Here is a 20,362-nt window from a genome sequence, read left to right as displayed (position 1 = left end):
AAACAACCTTGTCAGAAGACACTTCCTGGAAATAACGTTACTCTATTTCAGAAGAGGCAAATTATTGGCCTACATCAAGAAAAGAAAACAACTACTAAGGAGATTGCTGAAACTACTAAAAATGGATTAAGAAGGTCACATTCATTAATAAAACTGAGGTGACAGTAAACCATCACCTTTGTGCGAGTGGTTTGAATTTCTTTTTTGAATTATTGTCATTGGGGATCACTTAAACATTAAATAAAATAAAATAGTGAAAAAAATGTGAATTATAATCTGGCCTTCCGGTCCTTACTGCTGATGATAGGTTTCCATCTTCTTGTTTGGCTTCTGAATTGTTGTTGATTTTTTTGGATGACTCGTCTGATTATTAGTATACCTATAGTTTTCTTTCTTATTTAGACAACGCCCAATGCCTTTTTTAAACATCAGTGTCACCTACTTTTTCTCCATGAGAAAGCTCTTCATGTTAACTTTAAACTTTCTGGCTACAAATGCAGTCCTCACAAATAATAGTTTCCACTGTTGGGCCCTTGAGCAAGGCCCTTAACCCTCAACTGCTCAGATGTGTAATGAGTTAAAAAAAAAATGTAAGTTGCTCTGGATAAGAGCGTCTGCCAAATGACTAAATGTAATGTAAATGTACCCAGGGCTCAAACTAAGAGTAGATGTTGAGAGATTTTAATTATTCACACAATTAACCTAAAAGTCCACAAGCAGGTAACAGTCACTCACTCACCTTCTATACCGCTTAATCCTGTATTCAGGGTCGCGGGGAGCCTATCCCAAGAGGCTTTGAGCATAAGGCAGGATACACCCTTGCTACAGGCAATTTGGGAACGTCAATTAGCCTAACCTCCAGGTCTTTGGACTGTGGGAGAAAACCGGAGTACCCGGAGGAAACCCACCAAGCACGGGGAGAACATGCAAACAGAGACGGGAATCGAGCCTGGACCCCTGGAGGTGCAAGGCGACAGTCACATGTTCCTTAATTTTGATCACTTAAAAAGGATGGGATCAAACACAAGGTGGCAAAATTAAAGTTGTTTAACAAATCTACAGTAGTGGCAAAAAAGGTAGAAGTGGGATCAAAAGCAAAATTCAATGCTTTACTGGCGTTCAATTTTTTTTAAATGATAAAGATAACAAGAATTATTTATACAACAATCAATATTTAGTATTAAGTCTTTACCTAGCCTAGTTATAACTTTCTGGATTTGACGGAGGATAGAATCAAAAAGACATCTAGAGTACTCTGGTGTCACTTGATCAATCCATGCCTGCTTGACGCTTCCCAAAGATTATATATAGATGATGATTTCTTGACTGTTACTGGCTTTTTTTACCATTGTCCAACAGTGTTCTATTGGTTTAGGTCTGGCGATGAACCAGGCCATGGCTCTAAAAGCTGAATACCATCGTTACATACACAGCTGTATACTAGTTTTTTTTAGTTAATTAACCCAACTCTTCAGCCACACAGGCTAAAACTAATTAGTGAAATCACCTATTTTGTGCACGAGTTGAACTATAATGCATGGCATATGTTGTCCTAATATTTTTGGCCACCACTGTGGATGTAGAATCAGAAAATGGAAACAAAAATTCTGATCTACTATTTCATGTGCATTTTTTAAATATTTTGAATATGAATGTCTTTAGTTTATAGCAAAAACAATAGGATCTGTCTTCTTTTTTTCCTTAAGTGTCTGTTTCTTTGTCACTCAAATTTAGTTGGTTGCTACATTCCAATAAAGATTGCAAGATGACTTTTATATGAACTGTTGGTATGTAAACCATTTTCTGTTTAGTCACTATCACTCAGACTCTGTTCTTCTGAGCTCTTGTAGTAGCCCTCTTCTCCTGTGTCACCCACAAACCAAGTACCTGCAGATGGGAATAATAATAATAATAATAATAATAATGTTATTTTATATATGCACACTATTTTACATGCATATAAATATATACTGCAAAAGTCAGGAAACTTTTATCATGTTATTACTGTATGTATAATGCTTCAGATGTATGTGGATAATTTAATACTTTGCGTAAGTAGTGCCACTGTGTGCCTCTAGCATCTACAAAATGATTTGATTGCCGTAAGGCAGCTTGGAACTGATTTTTATTTTAGACTGTTAAAAACTGCTTGGTGAGGGTTATACTAAATTTGACATGCTAAATATAACTTCTATAGCTAATTTAAGAAATAGTTTTGGTGTAATAAAAGTTTTTAAAATACCAATAGTGTTGGCTTAAGGCATTAAGTCCTGACATTTAAAAGGTTTCACAAGTTAAACCTTCCCACATCGCCATTTGCTTTGCAATTTCATCACTAGTTCATAAAAGCCATCAGAAGGTCATCTCCACATACGAAGTATGTCACACCTTACCCTAATACCGTAAAAATATTTTTACCACTGGATCATGAGGTGACCAAGCTTGAAAAGGCCCAAATTTGAAAAACATGCATCATGTAACGAAGGTTATTCTGATGGCTTTTTAGAAGACTGGACAAATGTTGCCATGTTCAGTTCACTGCCTCAGTCTATGTGTATCCAACACTAAAACTTACCATTTAAGAGAGAAATTTCTTCAACTTCAATGTGGTCAAAATCATAGCTTACAAAAGCACTCTGTTGAAAAGAAATAGTCAGGAAAAAATAGATTTGATTAAAAAAGTAGTAGTACTGTATTACTGTAAATATAGATTAAGTATATTGTAACGTAGGAAATTAACCCTGCAGGTACAGATTTATGTCTCTTTATTATCTGAAAATCACAATTTGCCTCGTCAAAGTCACTCAGACTTTTCCTGTTTCTAACAGGTTAATTATGTCATTACAATGATGTTTTTAAGGAGTTGGGATATATTCAAAAGTCAGTTCTCAAAGTTATTCATGTCCCCCGTCAGTGGTTTTACAAATTAAATTATTAACATTACCCCCAGCATTCTCTCTCACGATACACATAGTAAAAGTGGTCAACACTGCTATAGGAAAAACCTACCTTGTATTTAAGCAGTGATTTCCACTCGCCTTTCTTTTTCTTCACCAGTTTGATTACTGGTTCGCTGCATGTCATTTTCCATGAGCACTGCTCTGTGCTGATGTCACTGTGCAGCTCCAGATTGGCACAATACCGCTGTCTGTTTAAATATGCACTGAAAAGAGAAAGGGAATCGAAATAAATTACATACTTACAAGTACAATTTAATTACATTAAGCTTTCTAAATACAACACAATTTCAAAAACTGTAGCAATAAAATACTTTATTTTTTTAAACTACTAACAATGCAGGATCAAAAGTGTCCACTGACCTGTAAAGGACTCTATCAGAGAAAAACTCACACGTCTGCATCATGGGGTTGGTAAGCTTTATCTTAAGAGTGACTGAGTTTTCTTCTTGATACCACTTGATTTGTGGATGGAAACTGAAACATGCAGAAAAGAAAAGGACAAAATATTGATGAACACAACACATATTTAAAATATTGCTCTATATCTTTAAAGACCCTAAAGATGACCGTGTCTGAAATTAAGAAGAAATACCTTTTTGGTGCAGCAATATCCTGTCTACAGCCAGTGTGTAAGACTTCATTGTTAAATTCATGGTCAGCTGTTAAAGATTTAAAAATGGCTATTATAATTATTCATGACTGGTAATAATGAACATGTTACGACACCAAAGGTTTACTTTTATTTTGACTTGCCTTTAACTGAGCCATTAGAAAGAGCAGGAGTCCAGTCTTGAGGTAAACATGTTAGATCAGCAGACCTAAATAAGTACAAAAGTGTCAATACTTTAGGTATAAATAAACAAACAAATCAATTGATTAATCATCAGTACTGCACTCACCTCACCAGGTGTTCAGCATCATTTCTGCCTTCCACAGAGATCTGACTTTGTCCTCTGTTAGATTCAGTGACCTGGTTTGTGTTTTGAAAGTTCTGTAAGGGTTCACAAAGTTCAGTATCTGTAGACTCAGCAATTTGCATTCCAGCCTTCACCTTTCTGGCAAGAACTTCCCCAACTGCATGAATCCTCTGTTCCAGAGACACCACCTCACTCTCACATCTGATCAAAGATCAGGCCAATTAAAGAACCAAGAACAGAACATAAAAACTGTTAGTAAATTAAAGCTTATAGTGGAGTGTAAAGTGGCACAAAAGTAAAGATTGCCCTATTGTCAGGAATTCAAACAAGTTTAAATCCTGAAAATGCTACAGTCACCAATGGCCAGGAGTACAGGCTGTCTGGGTAGGAGGGATTGATTTTAATGAGCTTTTAGTTTTTTGCTTTGTTCAGATACCCAGTTGACAGCATGAGCAGCAGATTAAAATCATTAGGTGGTTACATTACAAGGAAACGTATGTCTAAGCAAAAAAAAAAAAGAAAAAGTTTGAGTTGGGAGTGTAGTTTTGGCCCTCAAAATTTGATTCTGAAAGGAAGACATCTGAAAACATCTTGACATGTATTTGTTACATGTATTAATGTGACAATCACTGATTATAGTCTAGATTTCCTGTGCATTTCAAGCAAATGATTTCAAAAATGGCAACTGATAAAACCTCTAAAATTGTTAAAACCTCTAAAACACACTATGTTGCATCTTTTTTCTGGATGACCCAGCAACTGCAGTGTAGCAGAAACCTGCATAACTGAGCATGCTTACAACACGATTGTGTATGTCCAACCAGAAAAGAAGAGAGTTAAACTTGTACTTTACTTACTAAGGTAACTACTTGATTTACCTCAGTGGGACTAAGGAAACCTCATATGAGTTTTAGCAAGACTTTTTTATTTATTTTTTATTTATTTTTTTATTTTTTTTTACACAGAACAGGTTGTGGCCCTACTTACTTAAATTGTACTCATGTTCCGGGTAACAAATTGAGAGAACCGGTTAGAGCAGGGCCAGTTTTGCTCCCTTGGATACCAATCAGGAATGGCTGTGGAATTGTTGGGATTCAAATGCGAAATTTTCTTTTGTCACTCATCTGTGTATAATGATTACATAGCCCTAGTTTTAGATCACCCCTCATTAGACAGAGGCTAAATATGGAAACTGGAAAAGTGATAACTGATTAATTACCCATTACTCTCACTGAACTCCACCACAGCAGATGTCTTCTCTTTCTGGCACAGCGACTTTAGTAGCTCCAGATGCTGAGGGTTTGTAGTGCCCATCCCAGTGGCTGCAATCTCTGCATGGACATTATATTCGTTTATTAAGATCTTCAGACCAGGCATGCGTGTCATGCGTACCTGTCGTCAGGTTTAAAGAAGTAAGGAATACAAAATTAAAAATCAGCATTATATAGACAAGAAATTTTACAACACTTTTACAAGTATCTCATTAATACCAAAAACCTACCATAGGATCAACCCATATAGTATTTCCCAAACACATCACCACCTTGGCATGATGTATTTTTCCTTTGATTTTCTGACTGATAGCTCTAGTAACCTGTAAAAATAAAAATACAGTTTAGAATCATTTCACAGCAAAAAAATATATAATAATAATAATTATAATTACAATATACACACCACTACAGCTACTCTCATGTGAAAAAGTGTAAACAGTCAGATATGGAGCTCACAGGACAGAGGAGCGATAGTAAATTCTCTCTAATTAAGCACTTTTGTTTGTGTTTTTATCAATTTTAAGAAAAACTACACAGCTGCTAGTTATTAGAAACATACAGTACATTTAATACTGTAGTGATCATTTCACTTCTAAACACTAATGGTTAGAATGTGCACAAAGCATTAGGTCTTAATATTAAGTATTCAGTAAAGCTTTTGTTGTTTGTTTAATAATTTTGTTCATTATATCTCAACACTATATTGGTCAAACACTAACACAAGTGCTGCCAATGACAGGAAAAAAGGAGAAATTGTAACAGTAATTCAGATCAACAAAGTATTTTTCTCCTCCAAAAAATATCACCTTATTAACACTTCCAGGTAATTAAACAGTAAAATTAGTTCAAAGACACATTTCTTGTCATAATGTAGGAAAAGTATGTAAAGTCACCTTTGGGTTCCAGTCGATCTCTCCATCAATGGGTTGGGCCCTACACAGAATGATTTCCACAGCCTGACCCGGTAAGTTCTGAAACTCCAGAGGAAGCTGCAGTAACTGATGCGATTTCATTTCCTGTACACGTCCTTCATCCACAAATCGAACGGTGACGCTGTTGAACAGCCTGTCTCCCTTGTCTGGCACCATGGTCACACACACCCTAACAGATAAACAGTCCACCATCTGTAACTATGCTTAATTCAAGAATTTGGATTAAATAAAAGTGTTTGTGAGGCAATATTCTATTATCTGTAATTATTTGAATTACTAAAACATCCTAAGCAATATTTCCCAACTATTTCAGACTTTGTACTCATCTGCAAACTTTTTCATTTATTCGGAGATAACAGAAAAAAAAACTTGGTAAGGACATGTTCTACATCCAGTATACAGTACAATGCACCTACCATTTGCTTTCTGCTAACCTTGTTATGGTTAACAGTGCATGGTCAGATGACAATTCACAGATGTATACTTTAAATGGATTTACGTGGGCGACTGTGGGCGAAAGTGGACAAATGCGTTTTTAACGAGGGTTTCCATGACGCACATTTAATTATGCACCTAAAGTGTCCTGTTTATATCCCACGCAGTTGGGAAACTTTTTATAGAAAGGCTACTGTATATGCTTTCATGTGGCACAGTGGCCTAATAATAGCTATGTTCTGTATCTTTTCATTGTTCATTCAGATGCCCAAAAGGACACTCCACTTACAGTGAAAAGGCAAAATTGTCAAAAGTGGAGATATATGGTTTTCATCAGACAGCGATGATATAAGACTTTTAAATAATATCTGTATTTCATATATATATATATATATATATATATATATATATATATATGAGTAATTCCATCTCAAATCAACCAATGGAAGAAAAATTTTCCACCATCACTTCTCAGATTTTGCAGATTTTTTCACCAATTGTTAGTATTGCCATGAAAATAAAAAACTTTTTTTTTTTCAATACCAACAATTGGTGAAAAAATCTGCAAAATCTGTGATCATGTGGTGGAACCCTTTGGTTGATTTGCCATGAAAATAAAAAAACCCAATTTCTTTGTCCCAACTCCCACTCATTAAAAAATGGCAGCCATCTCAATTTTTGGCCTCAAAGTGCTTCAAGACATGCCACGCCCCTTTTTGAAATCCTCTTTTCCTTGATAACTCACTTGCTATATGTCATATGGAGATGGAACTTGGTATATTTATGTAAGTTTTTATGTAGATTCAGATTCTGCAATCGGAATTTGGCTATCTGCTGTGGTTATGGAGATATTTCTAAAAAATATTTTCTTCTAAAAAAACATTTTTGGGGGGTACCCCTTTTCGACCCCCCAGAACCCAAGGTCTGCATGTATATATGTTACTCAAAAAAATAGGGGTTACTTCACATCACCTTATCTTGAAAATAAATAAAAACCAGGGGTGTGTTATGCCCTGTTTTATAGAAATCATCAAAAATTAATTGTCCAGGTTTTGCAACATTAAATGATTTGACACACAGAAATGTACTGCAATATCTGTAGAATACTTAATGCATACTCATAAAATCTGCTCCTTTTAAAGTAAAAGTTACCTCAAATTCTTCTGTAATGCATGTTTAGTCAAAGACTGATAATGGCGTTATTCATCTCTCTACACTAAAAGGACTAATCACAGTTTTTTTTTCATCACCCTGGGTATCTGATTCTGAAAGAACAAAGCCCACAAAAATGAGTTCATGGAATAAGACAAAAAGGTACATGTACATGTACGAGACCTGTCAAGTTGCAGTGACACAAATAATATCAACTAGGAAAGGCATGCACTTTGTAGCTAACAAAGTCATTTTGATAGGAAATGCCTCCACAAATTTGTAAAAAAAAAATTATAATTCTTGTACTGGCTGGCTGCACCATCTGAGAAGTAATGCACATGATTTAAATTTGGTAGAAGAACTTTCAGTGGATTCATGAGAACCTTAATAAACTTGTGAACAACAATAGCATTGTGTTCCCTTTCATTACTGACAACACAAAAACCTTTGCAACTTAGTGAACCATCGTTTTCACTACCACCCCTATAGTAAACCACGAAAGGATGCAGAATCACCTGGGATGTATCCCAATGAAAACCTTGAACAGCATCCTGACAAATAAAAAATAACATTCGGCAAAATCCATGAGGATAACAGCCTCCTTTCCAATGGGAAGTTTCTTTTTCAGTTCTTTCAAATAAGCAGCTTGTGCCTTGGCTGTATAGTGATGAGCTGTGCAGGAGTCACATTTTTCACAAGTCTTATAATAAAATCCACTGCTTGAACTAAACAGTGTCATCTGGGTCCAAATCAGCATTTTCAAATATACCATCAAGGGCCAGATTATACCTTCCACGGTAATACCGGTACAATGTTAGGCAATGATAAGAAAATGAAATATCGCGATAGAATATGGGTAAAACACGCATGTGCAGTGCCTTTGTTTCCAAACGCTTATGGCGGAAAAAGCTTGGCGGCGGAGAATAAGAAGGGCGAAAGCGGATCGTTGAATGAAACAGAAGAACCAGAATTGGTTTGTAAAAATGGTGCAACTTCAGTGGTGTGGAATTTGCATTTGCACTGTTAAAATTTTATATAGCTTTAATGCACATACAAACAGCTGCTTTGTCTCGTGTCAATCATATCGTCAGTTATATCATTATCGCAAATTTTCAAATATATATCGTGATAAATATTTTTGGCCATATTGCCCTGCCCTAATCAAGATAATCAGATAGTTTTTATTTAGCGGGGCACTGCTCACACCTGTGCAACATATAGTCACGAGAATCCAAAGAACAGACAAGCTTTGCCATCAAGTCTTTGTAATCAGTTTGTGATTAAGATAACAAACTACATTGGAAAGCTTCAGTTAATAAATTAACATAAATGAAACACACTCACCTGCTTTTGTTTTTCTGCACTTAATTAGTACCAAGAAAAAGATGATGCAATCACCAAGTTCTTTGAGTGCGAGGTCACTCATGGAGTTGGTAGGAGATAATTCAACTTCTGATCAGTATGAACCTGAATGGTTCAGTTACAGGATACTGTTTGACAGTGATACATGTATCTTACATGTACCACCATAAAATGACACATTTATTGGTAGATAAGGCCTATTGTGTACATCCATGTACATTCTCTGTATATAAAATGTGTATTAAATCGTAAAACATTTGCAAAACCTGGACAATTAATTTTTGATGATTTATATAAAACAGAGCATAACAGACCCCTGGTTTTTATTTATTTTCAAGATAAGGTGATGTGAAGTAACCCCTATTTTTTTGAGTAACATATATACATGCAGACCTTGGGTTCTGGGGGGTCGAAAAGGGGTACCCCAAAAAATTTTTTTTTCAGAAATATCTCCATAACCACAGCAGATAGCCAAATTCCAATTGCAGAATCTAAATCTACATAAAAACTTACATAAATATACCAAGTTTCATCTCCATATGACATATAGCAAGTGAGTTATCAAGGAAAAGAGGATTTCAAAAAGGGGCGTGGCATGTCTTAAAGCACTTTGAGGCCAAAAATTAAGATGGCTGCCATTTTTTAACGAGTTGGAGTTGGGACAAAAAAATTGGGGGGTTTTATTTTCATGGCAATATTAACAATTGGTGAAAAAAATCAGCAAAATCTGAGAGGTGATGGTGGAAAAATTCTCTGATGATACAGCCTACAAGTTTTAACTAAAAGAAAAAATTCTGTTAATGCATATAATGTTTTACCAAGATGTTTTTAGTAAATATGGGTTGTTTGTTTATTTATCCTTAAAAGGACATTATAAAGGACATCGAGTGTACTGTAGTTGTGGTTCTACAGGTGAGCAGAGGACTGCCAGGCTACCTGGTTCACTTAAGCAGAAAAGAATGACTAAGTAGGGCCCCAATGCTCGTTGTGACTTAAGAGACCGATATTTACCTATGATGTATATCCCCTTCCTGCACCGCATAAAAGCCTCCCTCTACCACCTCTGTTGTAAGAGGCCTCCCTTTAGCGTAGTGTGACTTCATCTCAGCAGCAAGTTTCTCAAAACAGTTCTCCTTCTGGTCCACAATACGCCCATAATACACACTCGCAGTCTTGATGTAAAGGGGCAGCACCTTTCAGAAAATATAAAACATAAAACTATTTAGTACTCAATCATGCTAGCAGTTCTGAGAGATTAGGAATAAAATGTGATCAAATTTACCAAAATAGTCCCAGAGTCCAGGTGTTGGGGAGAATCAAGAATTTTGTTGACTACGTGTCTGTCTGGGCAGCCTGTGCTGTCCCTGAGACCCAGAAAGTAACATTCAGTGATGGCATTTACAATATTTTAATTGAAATTTGCAAAAGAAAAAAAACAAGAAGAACAACAATATGGCAAAGCTATACATTGCAAAAACATATTTGCATATGAACAAGTTAATCAAATATTTTCTATTATGAACATAAACTAAAACAGATGAATAATAAACCCATTTCTACTACATTATTTCAATTTCCTTCTACTAACTTCATGCTTGGAAGTGCCTTGTGTCTAAAGTAATGTTGCTAATTTTTCGAGAAGTATTTAATTCTAGAAGGTAGTACAGTGGAACCCTGAATTGTGGTCATAATTTGTTCCGGAAGCGTAATTGTATATCAAAGTGAATTTTCCCCATAAAAAAAAATGAAAACTTTGATGATTCGTTTCACAACCCAAAAATATTAATATAAAAATAATTCATAAAAAATATAAAGTAATTATAAAACAAATTACCCTGCACTTCACCTTTGAAAAGAATTATGACTTAGGTTAAATGAGAGCAGAAGCAGGAGCAAGGACGACTTACACACACACTACAGAAATTATAAAACGCTTGTAGACCAAGAAACTCGCAATCCAAGGTTGTACTGTAAAAGCATTTGTCAATAAAACCTTTATAAAGTTATCAACAGTGTGGTTTTTTTAGCACTCTGATATCTTACAAATTGCACCTCAAAATATTCACCAGTGCACACTCTTATTGTGCAACATGTAATACAAAGCCAAATATATCCTAAATGTATTGCATGGTAGTAGAAGTGTAAAGACCTGCAGAAGCCCAGGCTCTTCATATAGCTGCAAAGAGCACGGTCAGCTTTACGCTGTTCCTTGGCCTGCTGAACTTTCTGGGCAGTCTGCAGGAGCTCTGGTGGCAGTGGAGTGTCTGTACGCTTCAGGTAGCGCAGGACACCGAATACATGACGAACATTCTGCTCTGACAGCAGCAACACAGAACGTGCTGCAGGAGACAAGCCCTCGGAATGATTCTGACCCAACAAAGATATGCACATATGCACACAAAGACATGTTTATAAGCATTTGTAAACAAAGCTGAAATAAAGCTCTGGAAAAATATAAGAGACCACTGCAATTTACTACAGAAAACTAAAGGGAATGTCATCAAGAGGAAGATTAACACAGTATAAATGCAGATCAATTCCTGCTTCCTGTTTCACCAACATGAGGATGGGTTCCCTGTTGAGTCCAGTTCCTTTCAAGGTTTCCTCCTATTACCATCTCGAGGAGTTTTCCTTGCCACTGTCGCCCTCGGCTTGCTCACCAGGGACTATCTGATCATTTTGATTCATACACATTCACATTCCATACAAACGTAAATAATTCTTTTGATTGTGTAAGCTGCTTTGCGACAATGACAACTGTTAAAAGCGCTATACAAAAAAAACTGAATTGAATTGAAGATGGATGGTCACATACCATTAAGCAAAGCTGAGCTGTTTGCTTTTTTGCAAAAAATATGATATAAAGTTACCCAAAAGCAATGTGAAAACTGGTGGAGAGCCAAAAACACATGAAAGCTGCAATTGCAAATCGGGGTTATTCCACCAAATACTGAATTCTTAATGTTATTTAGCCAAAGCATTAACACAATTTGTTTACAAATTTTTAATTTAATATTAGTTATTAAAGCTCTGCTAATACTGCATAATCTTGAGATATTTTGATGTGTCATCTCCTTTAAATATAGACTCTAACAATAGTTAGATTTTGAATTTAGGAGAAATATTGTCAGCAGTTCACAAAAAATGGAACAACACTGTTCATCTCACCAATACATATACCTGTAAGAAAAAAACATTAGAAACTGATTATTTTGCAGTGGTCTCTTATTTTTTTTCCAAAGCTGTATATACATTTGTTTTGACAGCAATACCACAAACATCACGAGTTTTTACATTTTTGTCAAGGAAATTTTTTTTTTAAGATTACTTTATTGATTACTACCTTATAGGAGAGATTCTTAAAGTTCTCAACCATGCAGAACATCCGGCTACCAAACAATTTAGGAGAGCTGGGGAAACCATAATGCACAACGCACGTGGCATCCCTGATACCAAGAGCCTTTAAGCACTCATTGGTGGTAACTGGGGGGTCAAAACAAAAATTATTAGGGGAGAATAAGTGCTGTATAAAATGAAAGAATTAAAGTAGTCACAATTTCCACATACCTAAAATAATCTGAGTGCCTGGACCAATGTCTTTCCTCCACTGCCCAATCACAAAATCAAACTGATAGGTAAGGCCCTCGTGAACTTTTAGAGAGAATGCTGCTGTGTTGCTGAGAGCCTGGATGAATACACTTCAGACTATTAGTGTGGGAAAATCCTAGACATTTTTGTGACATCTGCATCTCTGGTAAGAAGACTATAAAAACAACATTATTGGAAATAATTTTCCCAGAAAATCATTGTTTCTAAAGACACCTTCACAACAGTTAGCCCATTTAAATCAGAGAGTTTTTAGGTATGTTTCTCCTTGTTTTCAGTGATTTGCTAGTTTACACCCACTAGCTACTGTAGGTTTCCCGTTTCAAACACCAGGGAAAGTGAAGTCTAGCACATGCCTCATCCAAAACACACAAATCCGGCTGGCTTACAGCATGTTTTGGACCCACTGAACTCTAGATAATTGTGTGCTTGTTAACAGTCCCCTGTACCTTGTATACATGCTCCACCTCCTCTGCTGAGTTAGTGATGAGAAGGGTTTTCTGTGGGACAGAGGGGCTGAAGTCCAAAGAACCGAGTAGCACTGAGGTCTTATTGCAGTCCAGACACATCAGTATTGTCTGCAGATAGCAAACAGGAATTAAAACATACAGTACTAAATGTTTAACAAAACAGCTGCTGCACATTTAGCACCTCAGCCAATCCTTGCTTCATGGCCAGGACCCTTTGAATCAGTTTCCTGATTTGATATTAATACTTTAGCATCAGGCCCATTGCACCATCTGATTATCCCATTCCATATTTAGTCATCATTGCTGTAATAATAACCTTCACACTTGCCTTCCTGTAAAATTGCGTGGTTTTAACAAACAGTTTGTGGAAGGCTTTCACATAGGTGTGCTTGTCATGGATCCTCACACTTTTGACCACATAGCGTACAGTGGGTAAAAAAAAGTCATCTGGAGGTTGCTATTAGGATTCCCAGGTGATGCTACAGCCTAAGCAAACTTGCCTAGTCTCACTATGATTGATGGACACTTTGCAATCTCCGAGAGACTACAGTGGAACCCCGGATTGCGTGTAACCCAATTCTCAAGTGTTAATGAGTGTTAAAGTGGTAATGTACAGGTTAATTTGTTTTATTTTTACTTTACAGCAGTGATTCCGTTAGTGTGCTAATGGTCAAATAAGAGAGGAGGGAGGACTACTCTGTAAGATGAGAGGAGGCAGAGAGGGAGTCATTCCTCCTCTAGCTTTACTTTAGCTTTAAGTGCATTAAGTTTTAAGTGCATTATTTCTTCCAAAACAAATTATGCCAGCAATCCAAGGTTTCACTGTATTGCCAATCTGCTCTCTAGACTATCATAGCAACACTAGGCGATTACGCTCATCTGTAAGCTTATGAAAACGTAAGATGTAGCTTCTGCTTGGTTGAAATGAAAGCCTGAACCCACACTGATCCTTTTTGGATAAAGACTGACACCTGTCCCCACAGTTTAAGAAGATGTGGTTGCCCTGTGGCATGAGTCTCAAAAGGAAGCTCATGACAACAGATTTTTGTAACGTTAAATAAATAAATCAATCAAAGTAAATCATATGAGAACACTGTAACTTACTTATTACTGTGAAATCTAAAAATAAAACTGAAAAACAAAAACCTAAAATAAAAAAAAAAAAAAAGGCAATTCTTAATTTCAAAAGCATTCTAAATGTCCATTTGGCTAAATGTCTTCTTCGCACATTCCTCTAAGAGGTCATCTTTTTTCATTTTTAACTGAATTTAGAACTGGCTCATTGCTTTGGTGAGATCATTCATTGGTTGACTTGAAAGTGACCTCTGGATTGTTGTCGTACTGAAAGTTGAAACTACTCTTAATCATTTTTTGTTTTAGTTGAAGATTAAATCTAAGTTAATTATGCACTAGACAAATTTAAACCAAAGAAGAAATAGCATGACTCACAAAGCTTTTGGAAAGACAAGGAGTTTAATTTGGCTGTCATTTTGCTTTTCTGTACCCTCTCAGTCAGGTAAATGTATCACTAACCTGCTGAACCCCACCATATAAAGCTGCCTCCTCTGGCACTGTGATAATGATGCAGGGGTTAAACATGTAATTTTGGACCACAGTCTCCAGCTCCCGACACCAACGACTGCCTACAGCAACAAGCTGCTGCACACACATTCTCTCTGGCCTGGACACCACTTTCTGGTAATGTTGTAAGATGATGATCATCTATAAAGGGAAAAAATGAAGAAAAAAAAAATCACTAAACATTAACCATCTCAGCTTTCTTTCCATTTTTTTTGACTACTCACCTGTTCAGGAGCTCTTGAGAAGAGCTCATGAGCCTCATCCAGAATCAGGTGGCAGAGCCTTTGAAAGAAGAATAACTGCACCTCCAGCAATCTGACCAGGCTGAACGAGGTGGTAACCAGCAACCGACCTAAGTCACAACAAAAAATCCCTCTATGCTGCTTTCATTACAAGTTAAAGAGTAAAATAATTTTTTTTAAAAGCAGTAAAGGGGCTAACAGTTGTTCTGAATGTTGGTTTGTTTGGCCTCATCCTTGCCTACTCCAACCAGCACAGCAGCAGGATGTAGGTGTAGTGCAGCCTTGCTCTCCTTTAGTAGCTCCAGCACTGACGCTACCTTCTCCCTTCCAGGACAAACAATCACTGCTATTGGCTAAAAAAGGAAGGAAAAGAGAATGAGAGCAATGAACATCAACAACATCTACAGTATACAAATCTATTAATACTGACTGATTCTTCAGATGGCCCAAAAATGTAAGGATTAAGATACAGCCTACAACCAAAACATAGATTTAACCCTCACAATAGAAAAAATAAAGATTATAGGTGAGTGTTGAGGACACATGGTAAGGTACGGATATTAGAGACTTTGCCTCTTACCCCATTGTGTGCAGGGGAGGCATTGACCAAAGAGGCTAACTGCAGCTGAGAAAGCAGAGGTGGGATGTAGGAGAGAAGATCTTCTCCACTGTGACATATCAGCACTGTGTCAAAACCTAGTGCCACGGAGGGCCAGCAGTAACTCCCAGACAGACTCGGTCCTTTATACTTCCTCCTTAACAGGAACTAAGCACACACAAAAAATGGTGACTAAAAAAATCTTATACAAAATACTTTGATGTAAATAAAACATTAGACCCAAAATCCAAACCAGCAGGATGATGATTACTTTATGGAAATGTTCGGTGATGGGAGCCTGCATCAGGGTGCTACAGGGGTTTATAGGGATAACTGAGTGGACCAAAACTCCAGTTTTGCTGGAATCACAGCATGCAACCTGACACACACCAAAAAGATCATTCATAGCAGTTCATCAAACAAAAAACGAAAAAACTTTGACGAGTTGTGGAAAAATGCTATTTGTTATTAAAAAGAGACAAATCCTATACATCAAGGAAAGAATTTCTTTTTTCCTCTGCAAAGGTACTATATACATCTCAGCAGCAATGAGTTATCACTTTAGCTATACAACAGAATTGAGCCTTGATCAGAGGACATGTAGCCCTTTAATAGTGAGGTGTAAACAATAGAACAATTTTATTAGGTTGCAAAATATTAAATATCATGAATTATTCATCATAATGGCATAGAAAGGTAATATATAAAAGGCTTTACATCTCCTTTGGCAACAGATCCTTAGAACTTTAATCAACTAATCTGCATTGTAATTAGAGGCAATGAAAATAGCACACACAAACAAAACTTTATCTCTTTATCACACTTACATTATCACCAAGAGATTCTGAGTCTGGACCTATTGGATCTGGGTTCAGCAACTGTAGCAATCTGCATAAGAATTTGTTCTTAGAAGCTAAACTATGACATTTCTTTATTAAAGAAAAAAAAGAGCTGAACAATTAAATTGGAATTGTTGACCTACCTGGCACAGGCAAATTGGTCCTTGATACTTTTTTCTTGAGTGAAAGCTGACTCCTTTTGCACCGTGGGGATGACACTTGTACTACTGCAATTTACCCAAACAACCAGATCAGTTAAGTACGTCTAACACACCATACAGTATTAAGATATGCAGTTTGTTTGTCAAACCGAGTATAGATTTGCTTAAATTAGTTACTGCTAGTTAACCTATGACGTCGTCCCTCTTGATGTCGGTTATCATGTCATGGCCATCCTTAATCAACTCCTCATGCTGTTATCTTTTAAACAGGCTACAGCCTTTAAACAGTACCTTTTATAAGGAGTGCAAGGGTGGTTAGCCTGACATCACAGAGCAATATCAACATGCTGAGTGGCCATTAAAATGAGCTCAAGTATAAATGCTGGTGAAAAAAAAAGTGCATCTTAGTGCTCGATGATCACACCACAGAAGTGACCATCTTTCACTCGTTTTACAGCTCCAGTTTTGCAAACTTTTTTTTTGCTCTCTGCTTTTCTTTGATCATTAGTAATAGCATTTGACCAAAGCTCTTAATCATGTCATGTTGTTCTACACACACAGCATCACAAGTTTTTAAAAATATGATTCAAGTAGGGCTGCAACTAACAATTATTTTATATCGATTAGTTGGGCGATTATGTTTTCGATTAATCGATTAATCGGATAAAACCTAACCGCTTCTTTAATTTGATATTTCGCTTATAACTATTTTTAAAAAAAATCAGGGTTTTATTTATGTATAAAAATAAACTTTTAAAAATGCAAAAGCCACATAAAGAGTTTAATAATCTTTAATTTTGACATTTTAAACCTTAAATGAAATGTAGTATATAATATATACAGTATATATATATATATATATATACACACACACACACACACTCAACAAAAATATAAACGCAACACCTTTGTTTCTGCTCCGATTTTTCATGAGATGGACTTAAAGATCTAAAATTCATTCCAGATACACAATATTACCATTTTTCTCAAACATTGTTCACAAATCAGTCTAAATGTGTGATAGTGAGCACTTCTGCTTTGCTGAGATAATCCATCCCACCTCACAGGTGTGCCACATCAAGATGCTGATCTGACATCATGAGTAGTGCACAGGTGTACCTTATACTGCGCGCAATAAAAGGCCACCCTGGAATTTTAGATATTTAAGTCCATCTCATGAAAAATTGGACCAGAAACAAAGGTGTTGCGTTTATATTTTTGTTGAGTGTATATAGTTTAAAAAAATACACTGATATATTCAGTTGATAAGATATAAACAGCTAAAATAATGTAATTTTGTATAATAAAATGATGTATGCATAAGTAAAACTACAGTAAATTACAAGTTAACTTTGTAGTGGACTATAAAAAAAACTGTAGAAATGCAAAAATCTAATAGTCACAAATGTACTGTTATTTGCATTCGCTGAAAACCACAACAATCACTAAATGTAATATTCTACTGTTATTCGCACCGTGTGATTTAAGCTAATCTAAAATAGCGCCATTTAACTAATCACTATTGCTCGTGAGGTGATTGCGCAATGTGATGCTAGCGAGTAGCACGTGAACGGATCTAGCGCGACTGTCCCGAAGTTAGCAAACAGTTTAAACTAAAAGCACTTCAACTTTTACACGATGAAGAGATACAGTTTTTACTGACCCTGCTGACGTTTCGCCATCCGTAACGTTCGCCAACACGTTTTCTTTTTAAGTGTTCGTGCATGACATGCCGTGAAAGCTCGGTCTTGCATAGCGTGCAGGTTACCGTCTTCTTAGAGGCGTTTAATGTAAATCACTCCCATACCTTGGAGGACTCGGGGCGCGCGCTTTTTCCTGCCGGCGCTCCTGTAACCTCCATTGCGCGTGCGGCTGTGTATCTGTGTATTTGTGCATCTTGTGGCCGCGCGCCTCAGTGACGTGAGCAGCCCAACTAATCGATAACGGCATTCGTTGACAACGAATTTCATTATCGATAATTATCGATTTTATCGATTAGTTGTTGCAGCCCTAGATTCAAGAGTACAGTATTAGGCAGATTCCTGACCCCAGTATCAGAATTACTCACTCACTCATTGTCTATATCGCTTTAACTTGTATGTAGGGTCGCGGGAGGACATGAAACCTATCCCAGGAGAATTAGGGCACAAGACGTGGTACACCCTGGACAGAGTACCAATTCAAAACACATACACTTATTTACACACTATGAGCAATTTGGGAACACCAATTAGCCTAATCTGCAGGTCTTTGGACTATGGGAGAAAACCAGAGTACCTGGGGAAACCCACCAAGCACAGAGAGAACATGCAAACTCCATGCACACAGAGACGGAAATCAACTGCCTTAAAGGTGCAAGGCAATAATGCTAACCACTAAGCCACCTTGCCGCCAATATCAGACCGAATGCATCTTTAATTTCTGCAAGTTTAGAGGCAAATATTTAGGCAGACATTCAAAATAAAACTTATTAAAAGACTTAGTTTTTAATACCTGAGGTCCTTCTGTACCTCTGCTGTTTCATCAGAAGTTCTTAAATCCTTTTGATTATCTTCATGGACATCATGCTAAAACATATTCTGATGATCATTAACATATTCACATTCTTCTCATTATGCTGTGTTTATACTGTGAAGCACATTTAAAATCTGTTACACAGCTACTATATGTATTTTTAAACTTTGCAACAGAGAATGAGGGTGAAAGTCCTACTTTGGTACTTAAGTTTGAATCTGAGCAGGGGTTCAAAAACTTGAGACATCTGTTTTAGGGAGAGACAGGTTCCATGAGTCAGCCATCCAAACAACAAACAAACGCTATTTTTGTCTGTAAAAATACATTACCATACCTATACAAGTTTAGCTTTTCAGACAACTGCTTTGCAAGCATATTCTCTGTACATGACTCTTCAAAGTCTCTGAAAAACATCAAAGAATTCACACATGTATTAAAATTTATATAAAGAGTAGGTATTTTCTTAGCTCAATATTGCTAAAATAAATGAACGAATAAATTTGAGCTTTTCTATATTTCTCTCTCACTCCTCCAAACCTTAAGTATTGAAAAATAAAAATTATGAGCTATAAAATGTGACTCATTCTTTTTGTGCATGCACAACAAGCTACCAAGAAGCTACACTGAGCAAGTAAACCTGCCAAGAACCTAAAAAATTTAATTAAAAGGTATAGACCGTAATGTCTAACGCATTTCTGTTTTTGTTCAAATTGGTCTTTTAAAATCGGTATTAAAAAAGGATTGTTTATGAACCAGTATTTAAGTCAAGGTATCCATACTGATTTTGTTTAACAATACCCAACCCTATGTCTCACATAAAGCGATAATCTTTTAATTATGCAGATCTTCTGCTCCACACTCCAGTCCAGAAGGGGGTGGTATTGCACCAATCAAACTCAAAGTTAGGAAAAGCGATGTTCTTAGCAAATACAAGCAGCTTGCATTGAGTATGATTATAATATGCTGTGGTATATTTGAAAGAAATTTGTCAATTCTAAAGAATTTAACATTTGAAAGCTTATGGAAGTTGTTCAAAAACTCTGAATAGACTCTGAATTAAAAACTGACAAAAGAGATTAACAAAAGATTCATTTAATTGCATAATCAATTAAATCAAAGCTCTAACCAGAAGTGACCTTCACATATTCACTGACAATTTCATGACAGTATGATCCCTGAATAGCACAGGACACATACTGTACAGTATACACACAAAATACTGGGATAAAATGAAAAAAAAAAAAAAAGATTTAAAATGCAGGTATTGTACTATTTTTTCACACTTTTAAGACCAGTACCAGTTTACTGTGCCACAATAT

The 20,362-nt window shown here is 36.3% G+C and overlaps 1 protein-coding gene across 1 annotated transcript in view; it reads right to left on the bottom strand.

The window, feature by feature from the left end:
* Positions 1-740: 740 nt before the first annotated feature.
* tdrd12 (tudor domain containing 12) overlaps positions 741-20,362 on the bottom strand; it is a 28,420-nt gene continuing 8,798 nt past the window's right edge. Inside the window, exons 11-36 of the mRNA XM_053485902.1 lie at positions 19,378-19,446; positions 19,242-19,290; positions 19,023-19,096; positions 16,512-16,595; positions 16,357-16,417; positions 15,801-15,908; positions 15,512-15,697; positions 15,131-15,284; positions 14,914-15,041; positions 14,642-14,830; positions 13,088-13,216; positions 12,600-12,717; positions 12,376-12,515; positions 11,182-11,399; positions 10,315-10,396; positions 10,044-10,225; positions 6,045-6,252; positions 5,379-5,471; positions 5,097-5,269; positions 3,860-4,078; positions 3,714-3,778; positions 3,553-3,619; positions 3,321-3,434; positions 3,010-3,163; positions 2,576-2,636; positions 741-1,887 (exon numbers count right to left, since the gene is read on the bottom strand). Of these exons, the coding sequence (XP_053341877.1) occupies positions 1,808-1,887; positions 2,576-2,636; positions 3,010-3,163; positions 3,321-3,434; positions 3,553-3,619; positions 3,714-3,778; positions 3,860-4,078; positions 5,097-5,269; positions 5,379-5,471; positions 6,045-6,252; positions 10,044-10,225; positions 10,315-10,396; positions 11,182-11,399; positions 12,376-12,515; positions 12,600-12,717; positions 13,088-13,216; positions 14,642-14,830; positions 14,914-15,041; positions 15,131-15,284; positions 15,512-15,697; positions 15,801-15,908; positions 16,357-16,417; positions 16,512-16,595; positions 19,023-19,096; positions 19,242-19,290; positions 19,378-19,446 (3,205 nt within the window). The 3' untranslated portion in view covers positions 741-1,807. The remainder of the gene's footprint in view (positions 1,888-2,575; positions 2,637-3,009; positions 3,164-3,320; positions 3,435-3,552; positions 3,620-3,713; positions 3,779-3,859; positions 4,079-5,096; positions 5,270-5,378; positions 5,472-6,044; positions 6,253-10,043; positions 10,226-10,314; positions 10,397-11,181; positions 11,400-12,375; positions 12,516-12,599; positions 12,718-13,087; positions 13,217-14,641; positions 14,831-14,913; positions 15,042-15,130; positions 15,285-15,511; positions 15,698-15,800; positions 15,909-16,356; positions 16,418-16,511; positions 16,596-19,022; positions 19,097-19,241; positions 19,291-19,377; positions 19,447-20,362) is intronic.

This window comes from Clarias gariepinus, chromosome 2, assembly GCF_024256425.1.
Source record: "Clarias gariepinus isolate MV-2021 ecotype Netherlands chromosome 2, CGAR_prim_01v2, whole genome shotgun sequence".
Classification (NCBI taxonomy): domain Eukaryota; kingdom Metazoa; phylum Chordata; class Actinopteri; order Siluriformes; family Clariidae; genus Clarias; species Clarias gariepinus.
The sequence above is the reverse complement of the archived record's forward strand: the minus strand, read 5'-3'. Positions and strand labels throughout refer to the sequence as shown.